This window comes from Protopterus annectens, chromosome 2.part0, assembly GCF_019279795.1.
Source record: "Protopterus annectens isolate FY-2018-M chromosome 2.part0, PAN1.0, whole genome shotgun sequence".
NCBI lineage: Eukaryota > Metazoa > Chordata > Ceratodontiformes > Protopteridae > Protopterus > Protopterus annectens.
Window position 1 is genome coordinate 1,143,740,263 of NC_056728.1, and position 12,116 is coordinate 1,143,752,378.

At 38.8% G+C, this 12,116-nt stretch overlaps 1 protein-coding gene across 3 annotated transcripts in view; it reads right to left on the reverse strand.

Annotated features, from left to right (window-relative positions):
• Positions 1-12,116, reverse strand: part of LOC122793380 (calcium uniporter protein, mitochondrial-like) — a 1,332,984-nt gene that overhangs the window by 90,014 nt on the left and 1,230,854 nt on the right. For all 3 annotated transcript variants that reach the window (XM_044061335.1, XM_044061334.1, XM_044061336.1), the window contains one exon: positions 7,575-7,691. In XM_044061335.1, the coding sequence (XP_043917270.1) occupies positions 7,575-7,691 (117 nt within the window). The remainder of the gene's footprint in view (positions 1-7,574; positions 7,692-12,116) is intronic.

Here is a 12,116-nt window from a genome sequence, read left to right on the forward strand (position 1 = left end):
AATATTTGGCCATATGAGTTTGATAGTTAATTGCCCTGAAGGCCAAGGTAGCAGAATTATATACCCCCCATCTTTCCATGACATTCCTTTCCTTATCCGAGGGGGATAAGGAGGAGGAAGGCAATAATTTGAATGCCTTGTCAGCTGAAACTGAAATGGTAGCTGGGTCAGCAGAGGGAGGTTTAAATATAAATTTTGAGTCTTCAGGCACCTTATCAAATCTGACTGGATGCTTGGGAACAGGAGGCTGATTATACGGCATCATCTGTAGAATACCTCAGATGAAAAAGTTAGGTCTGAAAGATACAATCTAAACATCTTTACATGAAGATTTAGCTATTTATATGCACACTATGAACAGACACCAGTCTGGTTAACAACATGAAAAACAATGCTCCTACTTAAAAGTGAACCTGCAAGCTATCCTAAAAACTAAAGACCAATAACTTGCCTTCCAGCAACGTATAAACTATACACTGGAATCGATGCCGACTCAGCTCAAAGTCACTTAGAAGAAAACTCAATCACGGCAATAGAATAAAAGTCTAATAAAAGAAAGTCTTAGGAAACAAAGGATCATTGTTATTAAAGTCATAATGGAGAACTGTAAAAAGGGGAAGAATCCAAGTATGGCATAGATAGACTACAAAAAAAGCATTTGACAGTATCCCACATTCATGGATAAAAGATTGCTTAAAAATGTACAAGATATGTCCTACACTGATTAATTATATTACAGCGACCATGAAACAGTGGCAAACCACTCAGCAGTTAAGCAATGATAAAGGGCAAATTATTATTCCAGGGATAAAAATTTAAAGGGAAATATTCCAGGGTGTCTTTGTCACCGCTGCTCTTTCGTCTTGTCCTCAACCCATTAAGCTGTCCACTTAACAGTAGATGATTTAAAACTGTATAGTTCTTCAGATGTACTTAAAGCACAACTGCAAGTGGTCAAAACTTTTTCAGATGATACAAGAATGTCATCTGGTCTTGAAAATTTTGCAAAAGCAACTTTTAAAGCAGGAAAGCTGCAGCACCAAGAACACATTAGTTTGGGACAGAAATGTGATGTAGACGAACTTGAGCAAGAGGGATTACATAAATATTTGGGAATTGATGAAACATGAACAAACGGGAATAATACTTAGCAATGAGTATTTTAGAAGAGTTAAATTAATAATGAAAACAGAGTTGATATCTAGGAACAAAGTACAAGCTATAAACCAATTTGTTTTTCCTGTCCTAACTTACATTTTTGGACCAACTGACTGGCTGCTAAAAGATATGGAGAAGTTGTACAAGAAAACAAGAAGGATGCTTCATGCTCATCAAATGATTTATAGAAATCAGTGCATACCAAGACCATATATTCCCCATTCTGAAGGGGTATTGGCTTCCTCGAAACTGATTACATGTATATATATCTGCAATAGTGGGACTGCATACACATCTGCAAACCTCACAAGGTCCAAACATAATGAAAGTTTTGAAACATGAAGAGAATAAGTCTAAGATGACTTCCCTGCTTAGTTTAGCAGAAGCATATTGGCATCAATTCGGAAAGGAAATCAAACCAAATTGCTAGGTGTTGTAGTTGACAACCTGAAATTTGACGTTCATATAGCCCAAAGCATTAAAGTCCACAAGAAACTTGGCCTCCTATATAGAAACAACAAATTTCTAACAAACAGTACAAAAGTCACTATTGCTACAACACACCTCTTGTCAACTCTCTTATATGCCTCCTCAATCATAACCAACCTCCGCAAATCTGACCTTGCCAAACTCGAAGCCTCTTACAATAACATCTCCAAGTTTGCCACTAATGCCTTATACAAGTCACATCACTGTTTGTCACTTAAGCAGCTCAAATAAGTTTGAACTCTCCCATCTCCTTTACTTTATTCAACTAACCTTTGCACATAAAATCTTTATCAGAAAAAATTCCCTGCTCTCAAAGATATCATACAAACCTACTCTACATCAAGATCCCTCCGCTCTAGCAACAAATTACTTGTACAAGCCATCAAAGCTAAAAACTCTGCAGGAGATCCTCTTTTTTCCAATTTTACTTCCAAACTGTGGAATAACCTACCTAACTCACTAGTGGCTACTACTTCAACAGTACAATTTACAAACCTTCTAAAAACACACTCACAAATTCCTGGATTTGCACTTACAACTCCCCTGGTTAGCCCATTCTTCTCATCCACTCTAACAATAGGTTTCTTCCAACCCTCCCTACTAGTGATATTTGACCACTGTCAGAAGGTTTTCTGTTAACTATGCATAATTGCATGTATATATTCACTATATGGCTACACACCATTATACTTCAATACTGTGCTTAGTATTCACTTAGTAACTGTCTTTGTAATAATTACTGTTACTATAATTATTTATTCAGCCATTGTTTTCTATGTACTTTATTTCTGGAGCTTTTCTCCCTGGGCCTCAGTTGAAAAACAGTGCGTGTCCAGTCGGACTTGCCTGGTAAACAAATGTAAAATAAATAAACCAGAAGTAGATAAAAAAATCATGCAGCAGCTGAATGTGCCAAAAAACAAAATAAAGAAAATAAGGTGAAGGATCAGATGAGAAAGCAAAAAATGTGGAAAATGCATAAACAGAGTTGTAAGTATAGAAAACTCTTGGAATAACCTCATGTTGATCAGGATCGAATGCAGGAATGGTTAAGGAGAGGTGAAGTTAAACCAAAAGATGAAAGGTTAACATTGGTGGCCCAAGACAGTGAACTACATACACGTTGCTTTACAAAGTCCATTGAACATGTGGGAGAAACAGACAAATGTAGGTTTGTAAAACAAAATTGGAAACAGTCGCACATCTTGTTGCTGGCTGTGATGTACTAATGGCTGAAGGACTGTATACTGAAAGGTATAATAATGTGGCAAGACTGTTGCAACGGGGATTGTGCAAACATTATAACACTGAAGCAACTGAAAAACACTGTAAACATGAGCCACAAAGCAGCACAAAATAATGAAGTTTATAGCACATGGGATCATCCATTACCAAAAGTTAAAAAATAGATGCGAGAAAACCAGATATAGTACTCCATGAAAAAAAAGACAAAAGTAGCATTGATCATTGAAATTGCTACACCAAATGACTAGTGTCTTAGGTAGAGAGACACAAAGTCATAAAACATCAGGATTTGAGGGCAGAAATGAGGGCAATGTGGAAGAGAGATACCCAGACAGTTCCAGTAGTAGGAGCAATAGCAATAATTGACAATCATACTTATATATGTTACCAATACAAGTAACTCCAAACAAATTGCAGGAGGAGTAATTACTGGGCACATTGTGGGTGCTGCGAAGAGCACTTCTGGCTAACATCAAAGACAAACAATACTAATTTCATGAACTTCAATACTTTGACATAGGAATGGGGTCCATTCCCATCATCATATTAGACACCCAAAAGACTTGGAGAAATTAATCATCATCTTGGGTCTTGTCCTTACTAATGGGAGCACCTTGCACCATCCCCTGTGTATCTTTGTAACTTGTTAGGTATGACCATAAAAGCAGTCTCCCCTGAAATAAAACTGAAACCAGAAACCCCATCCATGCATCCATCCATCCATTTCTCTAAGACAAACTAACTACTACTCAGAATTAAAAAATAAATAAGGCGTTGTCACAGGCAGAAGGCAGCTAATGGTGGTAGAGCTGAGGATACAAGAAATAAGCATCAAACAGGACAACAAAAGTGTTTCTGGAAAAGCAACTTTGTATCATGCGCTGTAGTAACTAAGAGCAGAAACGTTCTTTTTGCTGTTTCTTCCCGGTAAAATACGAAAAGACACAATCTTCCTCTTTGAATGGCTTAGATGTTTTTCAGTTACTTTCACTTAACTTGCACAGCATACTGACTAAACACGAAAAATGTTAAGCGCTGGCCTTTAAGGAGAATAACAATAATCAAAGCAGTAGAGAGCATCCTAAGAATTAAGCCAACACGAGAATGGAGAAAAGAGATTCTGCCAATAGGGATGGCTGCAATTAGGCATACAGACAAAAGGCAAGAGGGGGTTGTTATTTATTGGAGAAAACTGGTGAAGGAACAAAGACATTGGGAGCAAATATCTAGAGAGGGAAAGATGACAGAATGGAAAGACGCTAAGAATTTATTTGGACTGCAGGTTAGAGATTGATTTCCCTTATCAAGGATTGATATCACAGTATAAGCAAAGGGAAATAAATAGGGGGTCCTAAACAAAAGACCAGCACTGGTAGAGTTTTTAATAGACTCTAGAACAGAAGCTACAGCATATAAAATACTGCATGATAACTATAAGTATCAATCAAAGAGGTTAGAAAGAATGGGGAAGACAGACTGGATAAGCAGGACTGGAGGATATATGTATGTCTCCCAAATATGCAACAAAATCTAGAAGATTTAGGACTTTTGCATGGAAATGTTTACATATATATTTTTATATCCCAAGCAGACTTCAGAGAATTTTAACTTGGGTAGAAAGCAAATGTATGATGGGGAAGAAAGAATCAACTGAACACATATTTTCTGGGAGTGGGGGTGAGTTGGTGGACTTTAAGGATTCCCTGCGGGATCCACTGTCGGAGATACTGGGTGGGCAAACTGGTGTGACAACGGAGATGATTTTTCTGAGAATGAGAATGTGAATACAGAATCGCAATTGCCTAGACATGGTAAAGCCTTGCTGTGTCTAATCATGGTGGCTGCCAAAAAAAAAGCAATTAGTAGAAAATGGAAATCAAAACCGAAACCAACTATACTAGAAGTAGTGAATATAGTAACAAACATTAAAACAATTGAGATCTTCAGACAATGGTAGGAGTAAACTACATAGGAAAAAAATTGGAATTGTGGCAACAATCACATACAGGGGAGGAATGAGGTTTAGAAGAAGGCAGGACTTAAAGGAGCTATGTAATGTTTGACTGAAAATGACTGGGTAGTTTATAAGTGATGTATAATGTTTGCAACTGGGAGTGCGTCAGTATGGTTTGTGATGTAAAATGCTTGCAACTAGGACTGTGTCGGTGTGAACTGTTTTCATTTATATAAATATAAGATCATAGGTTCATAGGATGATAATAGGCTACTGGTCCAGAGGCCCTTATAAGCCTAGCCAAGAATTTCACCCATGTTCCCACAAAGTCAGCACCTGTTTTCCCTGTCCAGTACGGACACAGGTGGGATCCCAGGGGTATATTTTCTGTTTCCCATCCAGTCGTCCAGGTTCCTCTTAAAGAGTGCTAGTGATGTACTCTGCTTAACATGGAGAGGAAGTCTAATCCACAGATGGGGGAGTCATTGGGATACAAAATCTAGCCCGCAAATAAGTTCTATTAATGTCACAGAGCAGCTTGAGACCTTGCGTGCAGGTTGCGTGAGTCGAGTCTGACTTACGGATATGTAGTAACTCCAACAAAGTTGAGTCTGAGACGGCCTTGTATGCCAGACATAGGTCATCTCTGAGCAGTCTGTATGATACAGAGTAGTGGGATAGGGCTTTTAGCCCATCTGTATAGGATAGGTGTTTGAACTCTGGATTTTCCTGATCAGGAACCTCTGTGGTCTCTCCAACTGTCGCATGTGCTTGGCAAGGTACATGCCAAAGGGGGCACTGTACTCGATAATGGGTCTGATAAGGGAGGAGTACAGGGATGTTATGACTTCCTTGCTCCTGAATGACATACCCTTACTTATGAGGTGGGCCATACAAAAACCCTTCTGTACAACGGAGGGAACATGGTGGTCAAAAGTCAGGTTGCTATCAACTTGGGTGACCAAGTCCCTCACGACTGATTGTGTGCTTAGTACGTTATTAATGTGACAATTAGTGGGGACTCCATTTTCCCCAAAGGGGATAATGATGCATTTCTTGGCATTCAGTTGGTGGCCATATTTCTGGTACCAGTAATTAGTTTGGTTAAGGCCCTCTTGGAGGATGTTCACATCACTAGGGGAATTTATGACAGTGCCCTGCTTGCAGTCATCTGCAAACTTGGTCAGCCACAGACCACTGGTTTTGGCTTGCACTTCAGAAAGTATATCCCAAACAGAAGAGGCCCCAAGACTGATCCTTGGGGTACACCGCTTGTTACGGGTCTACTACTAGAGGTGGCTTCCCCTATTTTGACTGAGTGGGTTCCATCAGTGAGCCAGTTAGCTACTCATCTGGTAGCATATGGGTTGATGCCTAGCTGGGAGAGTTTATCTATTATGCCTGAGTGAGGAATAGTGTCGAAGGCTTTGGCTAGGTCAAGGTAAAGGTAGGTGGTGTACACCGTCTTCCCCTCATCCATGGCTTTGGTGACGGTTTTGAAGAAGGTGACCAAGTTTAACAGGCATGATCTCCCTTTGACAAAACCAAACTGTGTGGGATCAAGTGTTTAGAGGTTGCCAATGTCCTTGTTTATAAGGTCCATGATAATGCATTCCATGGCCTTGCAGATCAGGCTAGTTAGGCTGATGGGCCTATAACTGCCTGGGTCAGTGGATGCTCCACCTTTGTGCAGAGGGATGACAGTGGCTGTCCTCCATTCTGCTGGGGTGATTCCGGTGCACAGGCTTTGGCTGAATAGGGTGCATAGTGGTGCTGTAGGACATACCCAAGGATGTTGTCGGGTCCCATGGAGGCTGTATTTTTTGCCTTTGAGAGGGCATTAATAACCTGCTCCCTGGTGATGAGGGGAGGGGGGCAGGTGCTGGAGATGTTCTGGTTTACTGATAGGGGGGGGGACAGGGGGTGAAGTTTTCACTGAACTTGTCTGCCAGCAGGTTGGGTACATCTACGGTGTTTGTGTATGTGGTATTCTTGACCACCAATTCAGAACAGATTTGGGAGTTACCTTTGAGATTACAGACGTATGCAAAGAAGGTCTTGTAATTGTTCTTAGTGGATGTGGCCAATTTGGACTAGAAGTTCACCTTAGAGGATTTCACCAGTGACCTTATTTGCTTGTTCAAAGGAGAGATTGCTTTCAACTTGGCACCAGCTCCTTCTTGGTCCTAGACAGCAATTTTTTTCCTTTTATTATAAAGTCTGTTTATTGCTGCTGTCCACCAGACAGGTTTACTCTTCCTTGCAGAAGATGACTTGATCCTGCCAGGTATTGCTGAGTGCATGCAACTATATAGGTGCTCACATAGTTTTTTTGGTGTAGGCTTGGACATTAGTGCTTGATTCAGCTGAAGGGATGGTGGCTGTGAAACTGCTTATACCTGCTCTCAGGAAGTTGTAGTCAGCTTTGGAAAAGTTTATGATTGCCTAAGTCATAAGTGATGGTTTAATAAAGATGTTTCTTGTTTAAATAAAAAAAAAAGTGCCAGAATTTAATAATTTCTATAAAGTTGCTTAGATTATATGATATATAGCAATATATGTGAAATATAATGTTTGTAAACGTGAACTTGATCCAGTTTGAAAAACAATGTCACAAGTGATAATTCAATAAAGGTGTTTAAAAATGTTAAGTGCTGATCTTTCCAACTGAACACACTAAGAAGTGATTAACTTAAATAATGTACCAGCAAACTTATACAAGACTTACCAGAGCTAGGTCATCCTTTAGTTTGTTATATTTTTCAATCTCAAATCTATGTCTCTCTGCTTTTTGATAAAAATAGTGCAGAAACTGCCGATCTTTTATGTCTGGGTAAACATAGTCCTATTATAGAAAAATGAAAAGGAGAGTTGTTAACTTTTACTACTTCCATATAAATAATTAAGCAGGTTTTATGAATCATGCTGGTTTCACAAGAACAATGGTATAAATACTATGTACAGCAACACCAGTACCCACATTCAGAGGTAAGTCATGACAAGTGTAGCACATCAAGAGAAAGGTCAAGAAAACAACAAAGAATAACATAGATCATTAAAAATAGCAAGCAACACAAGACGTAAAGTCTACTTTAAGTTACTGTAATAAAGATAAATACAATGAGAACAGACCACTGGACAATTATCACTTGTATGGAAGTTTTTCCTTCAAATCATTAGGAAATAAATAGATTTGTATTTAAGTCTGCTATATCTGCTATAAACAATAACCTCTCAAATCACCTTACTTTTATAGCCTTAAGCTGCATATGTACTCAGTTAACTTTTTGAGAACACAATTTAACTTTTAGTCTTTATTGTAGCACTTCTTCAATATTCCTATCACATATAACCTATGTAGTACATGGACTCCATCAATTACACTCTGAGACTCAGAAAAAGAAATCAGTTAAGTACCAGAATGGCACAAGACCCAACCTTAACAAGTATTAAGTACCCCCTGCTAAAGTTAAGTTTGGGGCTAGCGTTCGGCAGTAAAATCTCCCTGTACTGACCAGAAAATGACAGTGGCAGAACTAAACAGTTGTTTCTGCCTGCTGTCTGTATCAATAAGGTGACTCCAAACTTCCTCCTAAAAACATACGTAGTTAGAACAACAGGATATGTATTAGCCAGTATTTTTTAAACCATACAGTGTCTGAAACTTTAATATCTGTCTTTATTTAGTGACTTCAATCCTCAGTAGTTTATCTGAAAGCCAAAAATTTTATGAGAAACTAATCAAAAACATGAGGCAATAATCTAGATTTTCTGCGAAAATCTGGACAGCTAAGAGGCATGAAAGGTGAGTGTAAATGTAACAGACCATTACACCACCTCAATGACAGCATCCACCAAGTGTTTTATGAGAATCACTTGCGAGTTTTTTTTTTTTTAACTAGGAGTACATGGAGCAGAAAAAGCTCCATGCATCATGAAGAACTATGATAGGGTCTCACTTTCTATCAGTTTATTATGTGCTCTCAACATGGACAACAAGATTCACCTCTTGTGCTTCGTACGCGAGGTGAATTTATTGGCATCTATGTCTCTAACACAACTTGGTTAGGATTGATTACCCTACCATAATCCTCTACATTACATATATATATTTTTTCATCATTTCTAATAAGTGTGTTTATTTATGCATTTACATTCTATTGTATAGACCATTGTCTGAAGAAGAATTAGCAGAATTTGATATTGCTTTGTATGACCTGTTTTTGACTTAAAACTTTTAATTTGATAGAATGTTCTCTGCTCTTAATAAAGTGGCATGAAAATGATCAGTTTGGTTCAGTGCTCCCAGTCTCAGAAAACACATTTTAATAAATAAACTGAAAAAAAGTACTTTAGCATTTCACTTTGGAATTCTGCTGCAGTAGTTGATTTAGTCACTTTTACATTCTGCCATCCATTTCAACCGCACCTTCTAGAAGTTGTTTGTCTAATGGACAATCGGCAGTGTACACTTCTAGTGCCACACAGGTGGCCATTACTGTGTACATCTGGAAAAAAGATGCAACCACACAACATTCTGTTTAAAGGATTTACTAAATACCAATTTTAACTAAAATATCCCAGACTTAATAAAGTTATTGCTATCATGCAACCTCAGCCATCACACAAATATCAGAAAGTTTCTCCTATCAGCAATCTCAGCTATCACACAAATGTCTTCCATACTTACGTTCCCAGGTCTGACGAGTGCCTCATTTGTTTTCATAGAATACTAAAAATGACACACTGACAATATTTGGAAGACAGAGCCTGCAGCGGGTCAAAGCTGCAGATAATATCAGGTAACTATGAAATAAGGCAGTAAACAAATACATCATTTTAACATATATGGGAAGGCACATTTTATTTAAACAGGCATACGAGTTGTACGACAAAAACACATGAAAAAATCAAAAAATTCAGTTCCATCAGGTGTGGACAGATGGTGCAGGCAGCCACTGTGAAGATACCCTTCTTCATCCCATCCCTGTCCTACTATTTCTATCTTTCCCAAGAAATCTTATATCCCTTCACTTAAATATAAACTCACAACTCACCCTGAAAGTTGTACTTTGGCTCCAAAAATAACGTCTTACAATTTACTGATTCTTAGTTACATAATGTGAGGAGAAACAGATGCAACTCACTGACATGCTACTTTATTTGCAGCCTCATGAAGCCACATAGAGTCAGCCACAAACATAGAAAGTATAATCAGCCTGAAGGATCATAAAACACAAAACATACTCTTCACTTCTTAAAGGTAATATTCATTAACAAAGTATTCCCAAAGCTATGGAATGATGGTAGAGTTCTTCAGTTCCTGGTTGACCACACAGATTATTCTGCTACAAGCTATGAATCCACATAATTTTGAGACTATTTCTTTCAAACTGGGTTGCAGCAGACCTCGGGTATGTTTTTTGTTTGGAAGAGTTTTACAGGAGTGATAGGTACTGTACTGATGATGGATTCAAATCCAGGGCGTGGAAAGGGATCATTTGTCAGAGAGGTCAGAAACAAACCCGAGTGTCTGGTAAAACTCTGCCTTGGATATGCCTAAGGCATAACCGTTAACTACAGTAGTAACCTCAGACATCTTTGGCTTTGGTAGTAGTTAGGCTGCACACGTCTATGCCAAGAGACATTATCTTCAAGTGACATTACCTTCTATCTCAATGGTGCAGCAGATGGGTCATACTGTGCAAACACTGATGCAAGCATCCACTAAGCTCCTTCTGTGTAATTTTAGGCTAGGACTTCTTCTTTCGGCTTTTCCCGGTTTGGGGTTGCCACAGCGGAACTCCGGTCTGCTAATGATTGGCAGTAGGTTTTTACGGTACCGAGTTGCCAGCCCGATGCCCAATTTTCAACAAAGGCATGCCCATTTTACGCATGTCTTTCGAACGCCACTCGACCGTGGGGAGGACATGCAGACTCCACACAGAAGGCGCTCCAGTCGAGAATCAAATGGGAGAACCTCTTGCTGCGAGGCGACAATACTACTGCAGGTAATACAGAAATACAGGTTTCCAGAATGGTAGCACTTGCACAACCTCACCATTTGGGCTTGTTCTTCAAGGTATCATGTATTCCCTGACTTAACGCATTCAAGTGCTGCATTTCTATAGCTGCTAATTTCACTGATGATATAGCTTTAATGGCCTTTTTCCAGGCTAAGTTTGAACTAGCAAGGGTTTCTGTACTGTTTTGTTTAGGGGACCACAAAACCAATCTACCGTGCACCTTGTCATCTAAGGTTTCCTTAAATTCACAGTGCTATTTAACAGCTGCTATACTGTCGAATATAATCTTACCTTTTTCTTGCTTATTTTAATGAAAAGATCATTTTTCTGCTGATCTTAGGTTTAGAGAAAAACTGCCAGAACCTTCAAAATTAATCTATATGATATGGTGCTTCATGTGTCTAATTGCACCAAACTGCGTATTAAAAAAGAAGCTATGCACTTAACCATTATGTTCCATCTGTGTTGTCCATTATCATTCTTCCTCAACATAAGGGTTTGGATCCAATTCTTGGATCTGACTCAACTGTTACTAAAGCTCATGGTCACCAAAAAGCACTCGAGCTCCTCCCTACCTGTAGTGCACAACCCCTAACATACCTCAGATCTTGTTTGCTGGTTGACATAAAATAAGAAATATTAATATAATATTTCCTGAGAGAAAAAGGCATTATCTGGAGCTCAACATGAAACACAGTGGTGTCTTTATAATCTCTTGTTCTAGCACAAGTCCGTAATAAAAAAGGATGGGAATTGAAGAATGAAAATGGACATCACAGATGGAATGTTTTATTGAACACATAACTTTATTTGATGTTGTCAATTTCATTCTATCCTCAACATATGGCATAGAGTCTCCAGCTACCTAAATTCCCAGGTGGACTCTAAGGAAGGATATTCATGAGCACAGTTGAGTCAAAGGTTGCTCTTTCCCTCGAGACCAAATCTAGTTTGTAATGAGTAATAAAGGTATGAGAATTGATTCTACAGCACCTCTTGTTTTCCAATAATTTTTTAAGGTTGCTGCCAACCTTAATAAAAACCGGCTTGTCGCCTACCGCAACTCTGACCTCGTTATTCACTCTGAATATGTTCCACTTTGTATGTATAATGTTTCTTATTTCCCTCGAAAAGGGGCAATGTTGGACAATACAAACCTTTTCAAAATTGGTAAATGGGGGAGAGCTGTTAACATCACTGGTGTGGGTTAGGCCTACACCTAACATAGGTTTGCATTTGTTTCC